This window comes from Lepisma saccharinum, chromosome 11, assembly GCF_977018435.1.
Source record: "Lepisma saccharinum chromosome 11, izLepSacc3.1, whole genome shotgun sequence".
Taxonomy (NCBI): domain Eukaryota; kingdom Metazoa; phylum Arthropoda; class Insecta; order Zygentoma; family Lepismatidae; genus Lepisma; species Lepisma saccharinum.
The window spans coordinates 13,351,524-13,374,593 of NC_139239.1; the positions used below are offsets into that span (position 1 = coordinate 13,351,524).

Consider the following 23,070-nt stretch of genomic DNA (forward strand, 5'->3'; position numbering starts at 1 on the left):
GAGGGGACATTTGGTGGGTCGGGAAGTTGGGTTCGAAACTTTGTTAACTGGGTCTTAAAAACCTATTACCTTAAATTACTTAGATATTTTGTTTTAACAATTTAAATTCAGGCCGTGTTGTTGTAAAAGAGCAAATATATGATTATAGACTAGGTGCACACCCCTACAAAGTAATTCCGCTGGTTCCCATCTTATGGGTCCCATGAAGTGTAATATCCTTCAAGGTGGGTCCCCGACTGAAAAATTTTGAGATCCACTGCTCTACAGCCCTGGAAGGTCCTTGGCCTATCAACTGACTGCCAGTCTGCCTCCCACAACCCTACCTAGAGGTGTGGAGATCTTCAACCAGTAATGGGGTGACGTAGGGTCAGCACATCGAACCGTTAGCTGTTATAGGAGATTTCCCAGACTGGGTTACGCTACTCACTTGTAGGTCCCCAATTTTCTTAGGATGGTGGTTAAGTTTGGAAAACAAGTACTGACTGACTATATGCATATATCTTTTATTCCAGTATATTTCATACCTTCAAGCCGCCAGCCGATTTGTAATGGTTTCGTTAGATGAATAGCGTTAATGTTCCATCAGTAGTTTTTAATACACGTTTGATGATTTATTCTTATTTCCTGAGACAAAACCTTCGAATCCTGTCTTTTGTTTCCCTGGCATTTTCAGCATCAAATTCCCCCCCCCCCCCCTCCTCAGGGTACTCCACTGATATCAATTGCAGAGAAAGTGGATGCATTTGTCTTTCGTTTTATGAGGCCATAGACAGATGAATGGAATTTTCTACGTTGGTAAATCAGAAGTGTCTACATCTTGCGATTGAATATGGTAGGCCTGCACAAGGGAGAAAATTACAGTGACGGCACCAGAAACAGTTGCTGGTATTAAGTATGCTGTATCCTGCAGATTGCCACCCACGTTAAACTGTGCAGCAATTGTTATGAAGAGAAAGAGACAATTTGGGAAATGTTGCAACATGGCTCGAGCGCCCTTTAGAACACTTTGGGTAGCGCAATGATCTGCTCACCCCACCCTCTATTACTGCTTTTATTTTCTGCTAATAATTCGTGACATATCTCGTAAGGTCGTAGTATTTATTTTATTTAAGTTCATAAAAATGTTCTACAAGGATAAATACCATTGTTCGGTTAATGCAGGGGTCCTGGGTTCGAATCCCTGTTAGAGCTTTCTTTGTGTCATCAATTTTTCATAGCATCGTCGCGATTAGCCTAAAATTGGAAAAATGCGACGCTAAATAAAAAACGACGAGGGAGGGGTAAAATGCATTGATCTACGAACAAAGTAATCGCCGTAGAGTTTACACAAGATAAAATCGCGATTTGCCCAAAATGTCATGAAAGCAACGCATAATAGGGAGAATATGAAATAAAAATACTTATTACCACAGATAATACACGGACCATTTTTCATGCACAACGGAATGATTTACGTGCTGGAATTTCAGGAACTTAAAATTATTTTCGTATGTTGTGCTTCTGGGCTACTTATTCTGTATATCTCGTAACTTAGATGTAGAAATCATTCAAACGTAACGTGCATTAACTGAACAATGGTATTTATCCTTGTAGAACATTTTTATGCACTTAAATAAAATAATTAATTCGACCTTACGAGATATGTCCCGAATTATTAGCAGAAAATAAAAGCAGGAATAGAGGGTGGGGTGAGCAGATCATTGCGCTGAGATGCATTCAACTGTCACTGCCAAGAGTAAGATATGATTGGCGGAGAAGTTGCTATGACAACGCTTTACGTTTCGAAACAGCCGTAGGGTGGCTCCACATGTCCGGTTTGGTATACGCACAGATTACAAAGGAGAGATAGGAAGTAAGTGATCTTATTAATCTGTGATAAAAGTTTGGCCCCCAAGGGAAAATATTACAGTGGGAAAAGCTAATATCATTCATGAACCGCTGATAGATAGGGACAAAATCATCCTTCCGGCACTGCATATTAAACTTGGGTTGATAAAACAGTTTGTCAAGGCCTTAGATACAAGTCATGATTGTTTCAAATATATATGCCACACTTTTCCAGGACTAAGTATATAAAAATTGAAGGCAGGAATCTTTGACGGACCACAAATTCGTACACTTATAAATTATGGCAATTTTACATGTCTTACATCGAATCTGAGGCCTTGCTGAGCTTTGTGTCCGTCGTCAAAAACTTTTGGGGGAATCACAGAGTAGAAATCTACCGCGATATGGTTGGAAATATGTTGAAATATTTTTTAGAAATTGGGAGCTAATATGAGTGTGAAGATACATTTTCTACATAGCTACATTGACAGATTCCCTAAGAACCTTGGTGATTTTAGTGAAGAACAGGGAGAAAGGTTCCACCAGGATATAAGGATAATGGAAGAAAGGTACCAGGGACGGTGGGATCGCCACATGATGGCCGACTACCGTTGGAGCTTGCAGAGGGATTGTCCTAAAAAGCAATACAGCAGGATATCATATAGAAAACGTTTCACATAGTTTGTTACTTCATTGTGTACATATTTTCTTAATTATTATGATCATAGGCCTATATAAATTTATTTTTATAATAATTATTGTAATCACAAAAATAAATATTAAATTGTCGTTGGAAGTTCATTTATATGTATGTCTTATGTTTCCGCCATTTTGATTTAGTTGCATTTATTTCATAAATTAGAGCCAATTCAGGAAATATATTATTATATCATTATTCAGCAGCATGAAATCGCCCTAAATTAGCTCTCAAACACTGTGCCGCAACTTCACTGTTCCCCAGTGTAATACATTAGATGTAATAATAATAATAATAATAATAATAATAATAATAATAATAATAATAATAATAATAATAATAAATTCTTTATTTCCGTGGGTGTGGAAAACGTCATACAATACTAAATATTACAAATGGAGTAGGATTACAATGAAAAGAACAAAATGCAAACACAAAAATACAAATAAATCATATGGGTTAAACAGTTATAAGTGTCACATACTAAACTTGTAAAAGAGATAATCCAAATATAGGAGCCATACAATATCAAAAGAATTTAAATGCTTCAATTTACTAATCCAGTTTAACTATTTAAATTCATTGAGATTATATAGAGGTATATCTGTTAAATACTGTTTAATTGCTTTCAGTTTCTTGTGAGTTTCTGTAATTTCTTTGATGTATGTGGGAAGTTTGTTATGGTATTTTATTCCTGCAACATGAGGTGATTTGTCTGAAAGAGCAAGTCTGTGTACTTGCATGTGGAAGTTATCTTTTCGACGTGTGTTGTGCTGATGGACGGTCGAATTTTTATCTAATTTACAGTGTTTTAGTACATATTCAATTACTTTATAAATATATAGGGAATATATGGTCATAATTTTATTTTCTCTAAATAATTCTCTACATGAGTTTCTAATTGGTAAGCAAGTTACAAACATTTTCTGAGAAACTTTCGCGGAAAAAGTTTACTTACATCTAATTATGATCATCTTTACTTAATTAAACCCAATGAGATTCATCCCCTTTGACCCTCACCACACACAAAAAACTTCACACTATGGAGAAACAACATCCTGTAAACATATTTCCAAATCACTGCACAGAAATCTTACCTGTCAAGTAATTCTGTTTGCACTTAAGAGTGCACAATTGTTAAATCTGCATTATTTGCATTTCACTTCTGGTCAGCACAATTTTCAAAATACTTTCTTCATTTTTGGCTCACGTGTAGCAGAATAGTTAGAGATTATGCCTTTAGTGTGAGCAGTCCTGATTAGATTTCTGGCATTAATTCATCTATCATATAAGATTAAGTAATGATTCCTCCTTCCAAAATCAAGATATCTAACAATAACAATAAACTTTCAATTAACCTAGTGATTCATAATTGGGAAAAGAGAGACGCGGTAGTATATAAATACGGAGAAACTAGTACTCACTTTTATCCGCGAAGCTGCTGTTTTTTTTTTTTGTGTGTGTGTGTGTGTGTGTGTGTGTGTGTGTGTGTGTGTGTGTGTGTGTGTGTGTGTGTGTGTGTGTGTGTGTGTGTGTGTGTGTGTGTGTGTGTGTGTGGCAATGGCCACTGAAATTAATCGAAAAAGAAGAAAAAACAGCTTCGCGGATAAAAGTGAGTACTAGTTTCTCCGTATTTAACCTAGTGAGTTGGAAACAACAACAAAAAGAGGTCAATACCAAGATCTAAAGCAATATTAATATGTTTAATTTTATCCAAGCATGTAGAATGACCTACTCGAGATCTTGCTACCAAAGGTCCCAGATTCGAGTCACATCTTTGACATGGGTTTTCCTTTTCAGTTCACCCTTCATCAATTTCATCCAATCATTATTCATTCTCATTGCCATAATTAGCCAAAAATGCAGAAAAGTGACAAAATAAGAAAATACATAATGTACATGCAATATGCCTGATATTGTCCATTTGATTGTATTGTACATGTATTTAGTTAGAAATTTAATATTTACAGTTGGGTTTTCAGTCGGAAAAGTAATCTAGAAAAAAATACACAGATATTACAGTATCAACTTTTTATTTAACATTTTTTTGCATAGGTGTCTGGTATTTACAATGATCTTAATTTTTTAAAGATTAAATGTAGGCATGATGTTGGTTTCAACGAGAAACAGAACAGCAAGCATGTAGCGAACACCTTCTTTAGGTGATGATGGAAACAATAATAAGTTTGCACAAACTGAAAACACAGCACAATAATAAAAGAAAAAAAGTAAAGGTTGTTGTTTTCGGTTCACAGCCCCATGTCCACCTCAAAAACCAATGACTCCATTTTTCCTGATACAAAAGCCAACACCGCACTCACTTGATACAAGTTTTTCCCTGGAAATTTCACTTTATCTTCAAATATTCTACACCACAACCATTAACATATAATGCCCATGAAGAAATGTCTGCAATGACTTAGAATAAACATGCAGTTTTGTTTGGAATTAAATTTTTCTTAATAAAATGTACTGTGTCACACACTATGCAAAGGCTGTTGCCACAAATATCTAAAAATATTACATACTTAAGCAAAACAACGAGCTAAATACAGAACTAGATTCTGCTGCACAATACATAAGAACGAAATCTGCCAGTATCTGCAGTGGTTCTTACAGTAATTGCCATATAAACCTTTAAAGGTTTTGAAACTGTGAAACATATGCTTGTCTATTGAAGTGGATTTACTTTTTATATGTGATGATACTTGTTCATTTTGTAATTTTAATTGATACAGAATTTTTGTCATTATGTTTCTTTCTAAAATTACTTCTTATAAGATTTGAATATATATTTTCACCTGTGTATGACATAAAAATAATTCTTCAATAATTTGTTTCAGAAGTCACATATACACAGTAAAGGATTAAACCATACAATTATTTTTCCAAAATGAATAAAAACATTTTGAATTGTATTATTACAAGTCTAGCTTTCCCATATGAAATCCTAGTAGACAAATGTCAAATGTAACGAATTAAAATATAATTTTTTTCCTACATATTTTCAAAGGAAGACATTGTTTTCTGCCGTTTTGCTTCACGGTTTAAAGAACTTTACATCTATCAATGCACCTTCACATGTCACAGCTACGGATCGTTTTTTATAAACAAAAATAACAATTATGCTGGAAACAATGTTCATAAATGAAAGGTTTTGTGCAAATATATACAGATATTAAAATTCCTGATAAGAAATCATTATGATACATGGTAAAATATACAATTAAAATACACATGAAAATATAACTTTCGACAAGAAGTATTTGTTATTCTGATTTAGCATCTTGGACATCCTTACATAAAGGTTAATTCTTATGGATAATGAGATCATGTACTTACCAAACCCTTATTTACCAGCTCTATAACAAAATCTGTCAGCGGTTTATAAAATTTTACAATGTTGCCTTGCATAGCAGCATAAGAGGCACAGCATAAGACATTAAGTGTGATACTAAGCTTGAAGGAAGAGGGAAGGCAGGATTATGCATGAAGATATATGAATTTTTAACTATTTCTGGATACACAGTGACTTGAATGCTACAAATCCAGATGTGTACATTAAAAAGAAAAGTCTTTATTCGTAATGAAATCAATATAGAATGAATTCATTACAATGCAAGCTTAAAAATTGACTATTGGACAATATACTGTCAAAATAGCATGAACATAGCATTCTATAGTTACTGTTAATGGACGGTGAAAGATTGAGAAGTAATGCCATTGAGCAAGTGATTTGAATAGAGGGCTTTTGTCATTATATTAGGAAATAGGAGAAAGTCTATTCATAATATGCAATGTTAATTTAGTTTTAAAAAGTTGAGAACCAATTGGTACCATTAAGAGGTACTAAGAAAGATTTTTTAGTGGTGCCCTGACCAGGGGATGGGTTAATGGGGGATATATCCCCACATTATCCCTAATATCCTAAAAAACTTGAAGTTGGAACTTTAAAACATGGGGACACATGTAGTAGTAACAAGATAAAACAATCAGTAATTCACTCACTGGTTTCACATATATGCCCAGTTTCATTTTAGAACATGCATAAGGCGCAATTAAAAATCCATTGACTTAGATGAAACAAATGACAATATTATATTCATGTGTAAGCAATTTGGTTATAGAAATTTCTATTTGTATGCTCAGATAGGTTCATTGGGACTAGACCTACGATTTAAAGTGAGATCCAAAACACTGTGTAATGTGCCTCCACCAATGACTGAACCCAAGACCACTTCATTGCATAACCAGAATCAAAGAGGCAACCTCAAGTACATAAATATATGACTTATATATTTTTCTTACAATATATATCTAGTAAACATTAGAAAATACTAATTCATTAATTAAAAGAGTGTATGTTTGAATACATTCGTAACAAAATTTCAGTTTTAACATAAATGTCATGGAAATTTCAATGCACCTAGTTCATTAGACTGACCCTTATTCTCCAGTTTAACTTTATGGAATTTCTTGGTCTTAATTATGTATTTAAAGGTATTATGCATTGCACATGAGATGTTCATTATGCTCTATTTGTTATAAACACCCTCTTGACAATCTTGCCTCAATGGCACTACTTGCTGTTATTGTATTCTTTTAATTCTCATAGAAATATCTAAGGCTAGAAGAGTTATAATAGATCACTACAATGCTTAGAATTCTATCACACCTTTTTTTCTTTAATACCACTTGAAAACAAAACTTTCTCACTGCTCTGTTTCTTATTTTAACCAAAAATGTCCAGCGGCAAAACACTTGACCACAGTAAGCTTTCAACTTTTCTCATTTTGCTGTCAAAAATTCTGCACTAAAAATCCAGAACCGTAAAATATGGGAAGAGTTGAAAAAAATATAATTATGAACAACAGTTTCATACTATCACCCTCACATGCATACACACATTGGCTCATCTACTACTATACCTCTTCTTCAATAAAACAAAAATGAAACATGGAAGAACACATTTTCTTTGATTCAAAGCATTTCAATATCATGAACACATCCACACTTGTGCACTATTTCGAAAAAAAAAAACGAAAAAAAAACAACTTTTTTTTAACTTAATGCTTATTTTGAAAGCATTCACTCTTTGAAACTATCCATTGTTCTTACCATTTTTTTTTACTACAATCTATCAAACTCATGAACAATAGTAAAAAGAGAAAAATATTTTAACAAACAACAATCTCTATGGTCAAGTTTTTTGCCTTCAATTCTGATGCAATGAAAATGTATTATTAACAATGCATAACTATATACATATTATATACAAAGAGTTCATACATAATTTCAGCAATAGTCAGTCTTCTTAAAACATATTGTAATCCTTATACAGGCCTGAAAAATCTGCAAGAATACTGCAATTTTGGTGGGCTATAATGCTTCGTTCTCCATCTGTCTTTTCCTCATGAACTCATACTAGTTTAGAAGAACAGTTTTTTTTTTAGCACAACTATTGTACTGCATTTTATGTCTCTTGTACAACTGTCTTGGAACTTCTCTATAAACAAAAAAATACTTCAGCACCTGCATTATCACTGACTATACAACTTTTTTTTTGTCACACATTCACACATATTTGAAGTTCTAATATCATGTCTCTCCACTCGCAACCAATAAGTTTGTATTTTTCAGTGCCCAACTTACACGTGCTTCAATTCCCCTTAATTCTTTCCACTTATTCTGCTATCACTAAAATGCCGGCTTCGCTTTGCAAGTTCGGAATGTAGTCATGTCTTCACTTGCCTTACCACTCTATTACCGAAGGATCATACAAGATAATCAACTGATCTTCTCCTTGGCCTCGGATGTCTTGGAGCCTCCCAGGCTCCAAAATTGGTTGTTACTATATGTACGTCTTCTTCACTTTCTGGATGGGCTTGTTCTCGGCTGAGGAGTTCGCATTCTTCCCATTCCCGTTTTTTGGCGGGACATTCAGGACAAGGTTGATGGCTGCCTTATTATTGCTTGGAGGAAGATACGCCGCATCATTTAAGCTACCATCATGAGTCAACCTGCAACATAGATTTACCACTGTATCGATAATGATAATAATTATGGGGTATATTTTCTCAGGGTGAATATGACATCATCAAAAGGTTAAGAATGTCGATTGAAAACAATTGCAATATTTAGGTGATGTACCAATACATACAAAAATAACTTACTGAAAAGTTGTTGAAACTTGAGGCTCAAGCAAGGATCGAACCTAGGTCTTTGGCATTCTGTACCATGCCAATACCTCTACAACTATATAGATTTCTGTGTATGCTATGTATTCTCACTAACTTTTCACAGAGTAAATATTAACACTCTCTTATAACAAATTCAATTTGAGATAAAAAAAATTGTCATCTTAGAAATTAATATTTCTTTATCATTGAAGAAAATATAGTATTTAGAAATGTGGCCAAAAAAATGAAAATGACAGATATGTGTAAACAATATATTTTAAAGCTATCCTGGTTACAAATGAGCAGATTTCTTTGGAATATCAAGTGCATAAATTCTGAATACGCTTCTGAGAGTTAATATAATTCTCATCCTAATCTTCAGGGATAGTAGTGCAGAGGTATGAAACAATCTGGTTTATACATATGTACTCTGTGTTGGAGGATTCCAGGGAAGGTGGAATGTACTTTACTGGGTTACCTCATCACTTTATGCTTGAAGACGAGTGTGACGTTGACTCTGAAAAGCTCGAGAACTGACCTGATTGGATTGTATACTGGGAGAGTCTCTATACTTTTGGGTGGAAGTTACAGATTATGTACAAACAAAGAAAGAAACTTTAGATATATCTTGTTATCTTATATCTACAGGGAGGTTATTTCAGTCGTTCACCGCCAGAGTGACGGCCGTTCCGCGGACTCTTCATGCAACAGGTCCCGGCAAATTGCGTTCAGGAAGTCCGTAACAGAAACCGCTTGTTTTGTAATGTTTCCACTTTTCACAATTACAGTTACAATTACAATTGAAATAAGCACGTACCTTGTCGCACGGATGCAGGAAAAGGTGTCCTCCCAAATACAAATATTTCTGGCACCTTATTTCTGACATCTAATCTTAGATTAGTCATCGCTACTTTATTCTCAGTTGTCGCGACAGCGCCTGCAGCTTATCGGGGGTTGGGTGAGTTGTCAGCCGCGAGAGGGCGCTTCATACTGCACGTGTCGGCAGTGATGCCAACCGTAGGGACATGTCCCTACGCATAGGGACTTTTCACTAAATTTCGCCCGCGTAGGAACGTAGGGACAGATTTTGCCAAATGAGGGAAAACGTAGGTACTTTTTTCAATCTTGGTAAATTACATTTTATGAATTAGTTTATCTGGATACTTTAGCGAGGAGGAGAAAAAAGAACTAACTAACAGATCTCCATCAGAATTTTGGAACATGTTATCGGTTACCAAAAACTTTCAAGGCAAGTTCCTTTTTGAAAACATTTCCACTCTCGCGAAAATAGTGCTAACATTGCCGCATTCTAACGCGGAAACGGAAAGAATATTTTCAATGTTAAGTGATACAAAAACAAAAAAGGGAAATAAAATGGGACCAAAATTGTTAAAGAATGCAGGAAATACAGCATCACCAACCAACATCTATCTCTTCACAGCAGCAGCATGTATGACTTCAAATAACATAATCAACAGTAAACGACTCAACGTTATTCATTAGGGGTGTGCTGGATTCTTTACTTTAAAAAGTCGTTAATTCTCGACGTTTTCTGCCTTGTAAGTTTCTGGAACTTATCGAAAGTTGTAAGTTTTTATTCTAGAAATGCAAAAACAATCACTTAAAGTGAAAATGACTTGTAAAATTCGAGATTTCCAGTGCTTCGGGAAATTTCGAACATTTCCCGTCCAGAAAATTTTCCGACTTGGTCGGGAAATTGCAAATTTTTCAGTCCCGAATGTCGGGATTTAAAAAAATTACCATCCCGATCCCGTCCCGACCCAAAAAATTCTGTCCAGCACACCCCTATTATTCATTAAGGCAAGAATTTACAATACCGGACCCTTCTGTAATTTCTATGCTACGTCTTATACTCACGAAATAATTATTCGTGATTATTTATCTCAAGTTAACATGTTGGGGTGAGGGGGAAAAAATGTTCATTAACGTGTAGAAGTTGTAAAATAAGCTTTTCAATTCTCGCAATGATTCTCCGTATACAAGTATGGTAGCCATATTTGTTGATATGAACAAATTAAAATTAGTTACGCTGTCTACAGCGTTGCCACACTGTTGATTTCATACTTGGAGAGCATGGATCGTGTAAGAATGGCGGAAGAGAACAGTAAAAAAGTTGTTAATGTTGTACAGATTGTTAGGTGGAGTGTGCAGGAGGATGGCTGTGGGCTAATTAATAAACTTATGGATTTCAGTATATTGCCCAAAGAACGTGCTTACATGTGACAGCGACAATCACGATGTAGAAGAACTGATTTGATTACAGGTAAATTTGGCAACAGTACATCAATCATAAAATTGCAGGATACGAAAATGGCGTCTTCGATGATGAACGTTTGCCGTTAAAGTGCTACGAAAATAATATTTTTTATCGGTTCGTAATCACAATTACCGCAAAACCATTCAGGAATAGCCCCACTGACCATTCTCGGTAAGTTTAGGTTAAGTTAGGTTAGGCAAACATAGTTAAAATTTGGGCTCGAAAAAAACATGCACGGGTAGCCCAACAAACCATTGACGGATAGCCCCACGAACCATTCAGGTACGGTTAGGTTAGGTTAGGATAGGCAAACATAGTTAAAATTTGGGGTCGTAGTAATATCAGGAATGTATATTTCGTTTTTTAAGTATTGGAAACACAAAATCTTCCGGTAAATAATAAGCAATCGTGCCGATCGCGGACCACTCAATGTCACTTATTTTGCAATTTCTACACGTGACCCCCCAGATTTTAACTTCAAATTCGTGATTAGGAGGCCTCAATTAGTGAGTATGCGAAATATTACAAAAAATCGGGGAGAGCTCCTGTATTGTAAATTCGCTCCTTCATTAATTGTGGAAGCACCGAGCAGAAAGATTTGGTAAGTAAATGTGTATATTTTATCTTCTGTTTGCATGCTCATGAGGTTTTTTTTTTTTAGTCACTTTACTTGGCGTAGGGACATTTGGTCAGTTGTAGGGACATTTTGACTACGTCTGTAGGGACATTGCCGAAAAATGGTTAGCAACACTGTCGGCTACCAGACGTCAGTGTACCTTCATGTTCACTTCTGTTCATTTATCAGTACGCGTGTTGCTTATACTGTGTTATTGTAATGTGCTTACTCGTGGCCAGTGCTTTATTGTGTGTTAATTGTTATTCATTCATTACTTATGTCGTTAAACAAATATAGTCTTGAACATAGAGTTTTTATGTACGATAATTACGTGAAAACGAATTCTTGCAGAAAAGTGGTCAGGGATTACGATAGACAGGATCTCTTGAACCTAAGAAACGTGTTGTATTGCTGTTGAAGGAAGTCATTTTCAACATCTCTTATAACACAGGAGGTTAGTGATCATCATTATTATTACTTTTAAATATCATTTTACGCTTTCGGTTTGCTTTATGCGCCGGGATGCTGTCTTCCCTTTCTGTCAACTGAGGATAAAGTAGCGATGTCTAATCTAAGATTAGATGTCAGAAATAAGGTGCCGGAAATATTTGTATTTGGGAGGACACCTTTTCCTGCATCCGTGCGACAAGGTACGTGCTTATTTCAATTGTAATTGTAACTGTAATTGTGAAAAGTGGAAACATTACAAAACAAGCGGTTTCTGTTACGGACTTCCTGAACGCAATTTGCCGGGACCTGTTGCATGAAGAGTCCGCGGAACGGCCGTCACGCTGGCGGTGAACGACTGAAATAACCTCCCTGTATATGTCACCACATTAATGTAACTTTATCCGGGGGGAGTGGGGGGAGGGATTTGTAACTTCTTAAATCTGCCCTCCTCATTGAAAGAGGTAACATTTGTAAATGTCTAAGGTTAGGCCTTTCCTCATTTGTTTCTACAAATACTGACTCATTACATCAGTGACAATGTAAGGTTATAGACTATTTGTAGAAGTATTGAATCACCAAAAAATTAGCAAATTAACCAGTACACTTAATTGCACCTTTCCTTACAATTTTAAAAGAGAAGCTAATGAAAGATTTCAAATGTTCAAAATATCACTCAAGTATAGAAAAAAATAACATTAAAAAGTACTTAATATAATTCCGATACATGAATTAACACTTCAATCTGTAAACTAAACAGCTGGCCTCAGTAGTGGAGTGAGCACATTATGCTATGATGCCAGGGATCTTGGTTTAAATGCTGGTCAGAGCATGGATGTACATTCATCAATTTCATTATATCATCACTCAGCGCCATATTAATGATTAGTCGAAAGTGGCAGAAAGCAAAGTAAAATAAACCAAATCATTCAATCAATGTAAAACGAACAAATAAATTTAACTTTCTACTGTAAGTGAAAATTTATTTTCCTACCAAATGACACAAAAAAGTGTACATTCTTGATACAATAAATAACTGTGCATTATGTCTGTTAGCTTCTCTCATCAATTTTATAATTCCTAATAAAAATAATTCTAGTATATTTCTGAAATGACAGTACCACAAAAACACACTGATCATAATACTAATATATACATTTATGTTACACATTCTGCACCTCTACAATACAGTACCATTAATCTACCCTGCAGTCAGACTTTATACAATATAACTATTTACAAATTTGAAACAAGCATTCTTGTAAACAGAAGTTAGATGTAACAGACAACTATTCTTTATGTACAGAATGCTAGTTCCTTTCATGTATAAAGCAGACTCAAAACGCCACAACATATAACAACTGCAATTTTCCGCATGCTTTATTAAAGTCAACGAACACAACCTTATCCACAATACAATAATAAAGCTAAATGAACCATACACTGAATTTTGAAAACCGATGATACGTGAAGCTTCCTTACCCCCAGAATCTACACAAGATGTTCAACAAAAAAATATTATATTGACACGATTTTTTTTTTGACAAGGGTAGTTAGGCAACATGCTGGTGAGTATTGGTGTGGGTTAGAGGCATATTTACATAATTATTACTTGTGTTATATGCCTTCACCATGAAGATAAAAAAGATGTGCACTAATAAAGCACCAAGCTTTAGACAGACAGGGTTTAAACAAGAGACAATCACCTCATCTGCTAAAGACTTCACTGGACTAGGAACCTCACCATTCTATTTAGGACCAGTCTTATCTGTAAACGAGATGGTAGATCACAAGAATTTCAAACTACCTCCGAAAAAAAAAGTTATGTTCTTGCATTAGAATCACAATTCTACTCTTCATCAAAAAAAGGTAACTTTATGCATGAACAAATTAAAACACCGTGAATTATCACACTTTAAAAAGTTACTACAACTGCATTCTTTTTGTGATTGTAGTTTTCAAAACTACTCTTGTCACAGTTAGTTGAACAGTAATTTATACCCAGGAAAATTTTGGCAATGGCTGCACAGGTATACACCAAATGCTCCTCAATCATTCAAGAATATCTAACTATTCTCTGAATAAAACACAAGCAGTATTAGCTATGATTAAAACAGAAGGCCTTCTATGTCTCTATTTCCCATGGAAAACTCACTAGTTCATTAGTTTATTATTTGGTACAAGCAAATAATTTTGGCATATAAATTCAAAGGATTTGCATTGCACATTCTAACGACATAATTTGTAGCATGCTAGGAATTATCTCAAAAATTATGTAATTTCACTATGTATCCATGTATTTTGCTGGATTTATATTATATGTTCAAAGAAGTGGCTTCTTTCTCTTTTAATGTAAGTTGTGTGTGTGTATATACTTATAGAAAAGCACATAAAAAAGCACAAAGTTTTGCTTTGATTGTACTCTTATGAAATTCACAATTTTTACAGTTGCTTTTTATTATTTATGCTAAAAATAAGTATGAATATATATGTAATAGGCCTACCAATCATTCATCATTGCTTTCATGCTGACCATGGCAAATGCCTCAAAATATTTTATAAATGTTCCACATTTACGTTTATGTTTTAATTCCACAGTAAGGCTAATTGGGACTGGACCTACAGTAGAAAGTGGGATCTGGACCACTATGTGCCTCCATCAGGAATTGAACCCGAGACCCCTTGATTACAAGGCGATGACGCTACCACTACACCATCAGGGAGGCACCTGTTCCACATTTAAGAAATTTCCTTTATCATATTTTTAAAAATGGAATATGCACTTTATGCACTGCCATATAAGATTCAATTTCCCTTCACATAAACAATTTAAGGTGTTACAAATACTTATATTATTATTTAATGAACTCTTCTTTGAACTTTTGATCCTAAACTTATTTGTCATTATGTAATAATTTTATATGTATTCCACACTGAAAATAACATAATGATATATCTATGGTCTTATCATATCCAATAATAATGTTTTCAGAAATTATCAGAAATTGTGACACACACAAAAAGAGAAAAAATTGCTTCTTAAAATTTGTATTTGTCTCTTACTGTTAATTGTTATTTCTACTAATTAAATCTTCCCATCATTTATTGTACCTCTACACTCTTTCCACTTTTGTTTATACAATATTTCTTTTCAACTATCTTAGTGCTTTTTATATTGTAATCTGACGATTTATACAATTATATTCATAAGCTATGTAACATTTGGTCATGGTCAGCTATGCTTTTCTTGTGACCAGTTCTATGAAAACACTTTCAGATCCTGTTTCTTCAGTATTAATTACTAGTCACACCAAGTTTGAGCAATAACAAAAATCCACATGGTTATAATATTAGCTTACCAGATCTTTGTAAACAGTGTCTTCCTATTTGTTGTTAAAATAGAGCTAGCATTTTAAATTGGCTGTCCATATCAGATTTGGATTCAATAGAACCCCTCAATGCATGTTTCATGTCCTTTTATATTACAAATTGAAATTTCAATAAACTAGAATTCTCTTTACAATCTCAATAAGTTAGGAATAAAGAACAAGAACAGTGAAAATAACGATTTCTGTCTTCGTAACAAAATCTATGTTGTTAATATTTTTTTCTGATTTTCATTACACTAAAAAAAAATATTAAAAAATTATTCTTCAGATAAAGACTGCGTACAGTACCATTTAAAAAAAAAGACAATGGTGCACATTGTGATTTATTTTAATACTTTTAATACCTGAATTATTAATTTCTGAGAGATTTTCACATGCAATGGCTATCAAGACACATTTTAAGCTTTAGCATCCCTCCTTTTACATGCTCGCTTAACAAGCTTTTGATAAATACTAATTAATTGATTGATTAAATGACATTTCAACAGTCACAAAACCAGATGTAACAAACCAGTCTACAGTTAATAGTAACAAGGCTGGTGAGGTTAATGTAAAAGAATTGTAATTCATTTATTGGCCAAGATTTGAATAGAAACTGAAATTTGTGACAAACTAATTTGTCAAATTTATTTTTGGGGATATTGGTAATCCATTTGGGCAGAAAAGAAAACCATCCAGAAAAATATGTGTTCTATTTTTATGAATTCTCTATTGAATTTAATTTACATTATTGACACATAAACAACTACTTTATATACATAAAGCAAAACCCAAAGTTTCACAGATATACAATAAAGCCCAACTATCAAGTAGTCAACAAAAATATATGAATGGAAAAAAAACTGAATATCTTACACACCAACTTTCAAAAAATGAATTATATTACAAAAGATCTAGTCAATATGTAATTTCTATGCTATTCCTACATATTAAGAATGAGAAATATCTTCTAATAATTGGTTTATATTTTACATGACATGTACTGACAGAATATACAAGGGAAATTCAACATATAAGTCGCAAAATGAAATATCTTCGAATTGCTGCAATGTGAAATTGATTTATGAATATCAGTCGTTGCACTGATCCTACTCGCAAGTGTCGGTGTAGGTGGCAGCACCACTGTGTATCGTATACGGTGCTAGTAGTCATGTTCTCCTGCGGTAGTGAGTCATACAAGTGCTAAGTGGGTAAGATGGCAGGTGTGTTAGCCGAGTGTACACGTGGTGTGCAATGGGCCATAATTCGATTTCTGTGGGCGCAGGCATCCTACTCATGGAATTTCTGCCCCAGGGTCACACTGTCACTGTAGCCACGTATGGCAGAACCCTGATGAAGTTACGGTCAGCCATTTGCAGGAAACGTCCAGGTGCTTTGAGAGATAAAGTTCTTCTGTTGGATGACAACGCTTGTCCACACAGTGCCAATACCACAGTGGCTAACATACGGTCCCTAGGTTGGGAATAACTGGAACATCCAGCCTACAGTCCAGATTTGGCACATCTGACTTTTATCTCTTCAGCCCACTGATGAATCACCTGGGTGGTCCCCGGTTCCAGGATATGGAGGAAGTCCATTGGGAGGTTACCAGCTGGCTACAACACCAACCACAAACCTTCTTTGCTGCTGGCTTTGAGGGACTCGTGAAATGTTGGGACAAGTGCCTAAATGTTCATGGAGATTTTGTTGAAAAAGAAACCACATTTCATCAGGTTAACTATTTCAACTTTTCTTTCTATTCCATTTTGCGACTTATATATTGACTTACCATCGTATGTGTGGGCATGAATTTAAAATAAAAATTAAATTGTTTACTGAGATGAAAGGAAGCAATCTGTATATCAAGTTAGCAAGTGCAATTAAAAAAAAAGGTGTGAGTTATTTGATTTTCAACTTACTTCTGATGGTTATTTAAGTGTTATCTACTTAGCAGGTTTATTTTACTATGAACCATAAATCAAACATATTCCTTGTGTCATGGAAAAATACAGTATTATGTAAGCATAAATGTTGATTGCTATTTATTAGACTTAAACTACTATTAATTACATATTAATAGATAACAATTTACATTAAATTAAGAAGTGATTTGTTTAATAACATAATATTCAGTATTTAAGAATTATTTAAAAATTTAGAAAATTTCAAGATTGAATTCTATTTATATCATAAAATTATCAATCAAGGGTACATTTGTGTATTACTGATAAATTTAATTAATTTGAACATAAAATTTATAATGTTTATTAGTTTAATAAGTATTGAGGGCACAAAAATTTGTATTGCAAAACTGAAATAAAATAATAATAATAATAATTTAATTGGTTTAAAAAATAAGCACTTGTGAATCAGCATAATAATGGCAGAATTAAATGTGAAAGTATAAATTTATATTTTAAAAAATATATAACACTCTGAAGCAGAGCATGATAATAGGGGAAACTATCATTGCTGATACGAGCATGCTCACTAAAGAAGATTATCATCTAAATGCATGCAAAATTAGAAGCATGCTAACACTAATCTATAATATGCTAACCATTGCTTTGTACAATGAGTGTACGAGTACACTCTTACTGACCTATTGAGCTGACGCCTCTGTTCAGGAAAAGGCATTTCTGGAAAACCTGAATTATAATCTTCTCCTCGACATCGACGGGAAAACAGAAACCCCGATATAAAACCAACAACAAGGGCTGCCACACAAGAAGTAGCCACTGCAATGGCTAGTGTATCAGCAGTGTAGATGGGCAGATTTTGTTGTGATGAGTGTAATTTTGGACCTGAAAGGAGAAGAGAAATATGATGTTTCATAAGCATTTATATACTGATGTGAATTCAGGACTTATATTTATGCAATCTGAAACTAAAGCTGTGAAAAAATTTCAAAACAGAAATTGCATTATTTGCTCCTGCAGCATTCATCCTAATTGTGCAGTCTGTACTGAAAACAAAGTTAAGCTATATATATAAAAATATAAACCATTTTAATGTTTAATGTACCATCTTCATTCCGTTTTAAACTCCTTGCACTTTACGCAAATACTGGGTTTCTTGTTCAGAACTGTAGTGTAATATGATTGTATTGATGAAACTAAGGATTTTCCATGGATACTTTTGGGTATGAAGCTGTCATTGACCTTTGTCGGGTCCCAGCAAAGACAACTTCAAAAATTCTCTTTATTCACAAAAAAAAAGAGAAAAAAAACAATATGATTTTCCAAATTTTGAAAACTGCATTGGTTTATTTTTTTTAAGTGACTCTTTTATGTGGTTTGATTTTGTTGTCCCGATATCTGAAATGATTTCCTGACACTATTAGTATATTTTCTATTATTGGCTGTTAGGCAACATCTAGAGCAAATTATATAAAGGTTCACTTGAATGCTCCAGAAGGAACAATTCTGTAATTTTTTCAGTATTTGGAATATTATAGTGAACCTTCCACCTGAGAGAATCTTTCCTCGCACACACTAAAGGCCCAGCTATACCTTAGAAATGAAATTGTTTCTCTTCCTTTTGGGAAAGATTTAATTTAAGGTATAGCCCCCCAAAATAAATTACCCCTCTCATTCCTAAGATATAATGCATTTCCCAGTCTGCATAATTAGAAAGTTAACTATGAAATTATACAGTGCTCTCTATGTTCTTTGCTATTAATAGTGACTTACGTGTAGTTGGTCATTTTACATTGACTACATGAATTATTTCACAAGTCAAATGAGTGAAAGGGGGAACAAACAAATTTAAAAAATTGAAACTTGAATTTGTATTCTTTGAGATGTGAATGAAGTGGCAGTATTCAGAAAAGTTGTTTGTAAGTTGACTATGATAATGTTTTTAAAACATGTATGCACAATGAAACAAAGCAGTTTGGATATATGAAATCAATATCTTGACTTGGTGAAACTACGACTACCTAAACATTTTAAAATTTTTCAGAAAGTTGATTTCTTGGGATGCTAATATGAATAGTAAAACTATTACTAGGCAATTGCCATGTTCCTTTTACTTTATTCAAGGACTGAAACAAAATGAAACTAAACTGAAACTAACATCAGCACCATCACAATGCAATTCACATAGAAAATACAACAGGGTATGGACAAATTTACCTAGTAATAGTTGTGCATGCCACTGTACAGCAATTACCATACAATTGTCTGCAGCAAGGTGACCTTATTTCAGCTTATATTGATACATCTTTGATTTGTGAAATTTTTAAGGAAAGCTGAAGCTTATGGTATATCCATTGACCTGTTCACTATGACCAAGTTTGTTGTATTGACTCACAATCTCACCAGTGAAATTTCCATGTTTGAGTTTCAACATGGGCACTGGTTGTCCCCTCATCAAATTCATCTAAAAAAAAAAAAAAAAGGTAAAGTGTTCCCCTGTGCATAGCACCACGCCATGAAGGCGTATAGGGGGTGTGGGGGTAACGCCCCACACTTTCTTGATCCGGTCGTGAGTGGGGGTGATGTGATCAGCGTCACGCCCCTGACCGCCTTTACCCCCCAGGGTTTCCCCCAGGTACCCATGTTATTCGACGCTGGGTAGGCGCCGGGGCCGCTTCCACCGTTAGAAAAGTTCCCGGATTTGAACCGGCCGGGGATCGAACCCGGGACCTTGAGCATGGTAGTCAGACGCGTTACCGACTGAGCCACCGCGGCCATCAAATTCATCTAACTATTATTAATCCTCATCATCACTTGTGGGAATAGAATTCGAAGTAGCCAATTGAAACCACTTTGAACTTTAAAGTTTCATGCAAGGTTTGCTGTCTGTGTTTTATCACACACTGATAACTAGATAGCATAGTTTAACAATTTATCGCAATTCAAGAATCACGCATCACCAAGTAGCTGCTAACGTTTAGGTCTTCAGCTCAAAAATGATCAGAATGAAATCCTGAAATGTTTTATGCAAAGATTGACAACCAACACTGCATGACAAAATACTATCATATCAGTGCAATATTAAGAATAACAACTGGTAACTGGAATTAAATTTTAATTAGTCTGCCATTAACCAGTATATTTCAATTGTTCAAGTTAGGTGTTTGATTTATCGATTTTAAATTATTCATTTCTCAGAAACTACTCCTCAACATAAAATTTGGCAAAGAGAAACATTTTCCTATTACCAGCTAACAGAACATAAAGTATCTTTTCTGGTAGTCTGTCTACGACAATCAAATCATCGAAACAGTGGCAGTGGCAGTGATTGCCCCAAACCATGACCTCTTAATGCTAAGCCTTGTCTACCACCCTACCCCTTCCCCCAGTCTTGCCAGACAACCGCCACTACTGAAAGTCAACAATGCTATAAACATCTAATTTGGTACACCAAAAGATGCATGAAGTATTAATTTAATCTTGAAAATGTACCCCATTGGTCTGTCCTATCAACAATTCAAACATTCAGTTGATTGTTTTGAAACCACTACCAATACAGAGATATTATTTCATGGACTGAAAGAATACTAGGTGTTGGTATAGTGGGATATTTATCATCTCAACAATCTGTCTAAGTGTCAATTTGAGTCAGAAATTGACAATTGGCATTATAACAACCTATCCACAACCAATAAAAGAAGAAATATCTTCATGAGAAAAATACCAATAAGATCATAATTTTAATAAAAGGTGCCCTTGTGCATGTGCACACATGTCATGAAGTCATATGGGGTGATGTGGTGGTAGAGCTCCACATATTCTTGATATCGGCCATAGTTGGGATGATGTGATCAGCATAACACCCGGCCACCTTTATCCCCCTTTGGTTGCCCCCAGGTACTCATTGGTACAAGGCTGGGTGGGCCTCAGAGTTGCGCAGAAACAAGGAAATGACTGGAAAAATCCCTGGTCCAGATCACCTGCCCTGGAATTTGAACGCGGATCTTTTCTGCATAGTTGCCAGATGCTATACCAACTGAGCTACCATGGTCCATATTTCCGGAAGTATAAATGCTACACAGGTAAATAAAATTTTGTATAATGAATTCTGATTCAATTTCCAATTAATTATGATACAAATAATCCTCATTGAATAACTTCATGGCAATGTAGGGCTATTTTCTATCACTTATATCTAAACAGTGACAGTAAACCACACAAAAATTCACTTGAATGCTCTAGAAGAAATTACAAAGAGATGTAATTTGGAATATCACACCAGATTTTTCAAAAGAAGAGGAATTTCTGAAAATGACTTTACTGCAGAGGTATAACGTGATAGAGAATATCGTATTTCACTTTATGTTTCAATTCTGTAATAGGCATGTTAAAAGATGCAACATAATGACTAACTGAACTAAACTACTATCCGTGACAAAAATATTGAGTCCTCGGTTTACGTGCTTGTAAAATTGTACTCCGTGGGAGGAAAAAAGTCAATTATACCTCATTGGAAAGCTTCAAGTATCTACTTTTTAATAAGAGCTATCTGAATTTTTTATTAACTTTGTTTTCTTACTATAATGAAAAATTCACTGAAAAGTAGTTTTTCCTTCCAATTTCCACGAATGGGGAACTTAACATCATACAGTTCATAATCGACTGTACATATAATCTTGAGATTTTGTGTACTTGAAGTTTGATTATTTTTGCACCTCTATAGAAAAATTCAAATGCATATTTTTACTAGATACTTCAAAAATTGACATTTTAGGGAAACGTGCAAACTTGAAATGCATAGTTACAAATTCAATGAAATTGCAAAAAACTGTTGATATAACACATTTGATCAAATTCCATAAGTTTTCATGTCTACATCAAATATGGTTCCAGATATTAATTTAATTATTCTTTTGCACTCCTAATATGGTAAACGTAACCCCGAAAACACTCCGCCGTGCACTTGACACCTTGGTTTATGTCGTGACCCATGTATTTCCCCTGGTCGAAATATCTCTTGGCATTGACTATCATTTCTTTTGCACCACTATGATATTACCGTCTTGCCATTTTCATGCAAGAAAAAAAAAACTTCACAGAACCCCCATCACTCAATACAGTGCATACGAATAAACACCCAAACTTGTGACATACCGACTGGCTGGATAGAATGCACGTAAGAAATATTATGGCTATGTGGAGTTCGGCCGATAATTCATAGCAGGAATGTAAACACAGAAGTGACAAAAGGAAATTTTGGCATCTCTACAATGCTTTCCTTTGCGCAACACATTGTTTCGGCTCACTTCCCGTGTCAAAGCTGCTTGGACACGGACTTTAAAGGGCAAGCAGCGACGCTTGGCAACAAAGTTCACTTCCTCTACATGCATTTTTAGCAACGATGTGACTTGCGTGGGAACCGGTTGCCAAGAAAAACAATTCTCTCTGTTGTTTTCAATTCACACAGTGTGCAAGAATGAGATATGAAAATTTTATTCTTATTCCACAGCCATCATTTTGATATTCATTTCATGACCATTGAGCTGACAATTACAGAGATTGCAACATCATAATTAATCATTAATTGTGACTGTTCCACAGATGATAGTACAATTATATTTGGCTGAGATATTTCCACACAATCAAGGTTCAATCACAAAAAAAAAAAAATCATATTTTTACGACGGTTTTACAAGAATCTACACACAATTGAATTCGACTTATGTAAAAGACACCCGA

At 34.6% G+C, this 23,070-nt stretch overlaps 1 protein-coding gene across 9 annotated transcripts in view; it reads right to left on the reverse strand.

Annotated features, from left to right (window-relative positions):
• Nucleotides 1–4,524: 4,524 nt before the first annotated feature.
• LOC145994644 (semaphorin-1A-like) overlaps nt 4,525–23,070 on the reverse strand; it is a 487,954-nt gene continuing 469,408 nt past the window's right edge. For 7 of the 9 annotated variants that reach the window (XM_083130750.1, XM_083130748.1, XM_083130749.1 and 4 more), the window contains 2 exons: nt 18,015–18,216; nt 4,525–8,544 (listed from right to left, as the gene is read on the reverse strand). In XM_083130750.1, coding sequence (XP_082986876.1) covers nt 8,376–8,544; nt 18,015–18,216 — 371 coding nt within the window. In that variant the 3' untranslated portion in view covers nt 4,525–8,375. Of the gene's footprint in view, nt 8,545–13,750; nt 13,813–18,014; nt 18,217–23,070 lie in introns of all 9 variants that reach the window. The other 2 variants (XR_014442390.1, XM_083130745.1) reach the window with 2 other exon arrangements.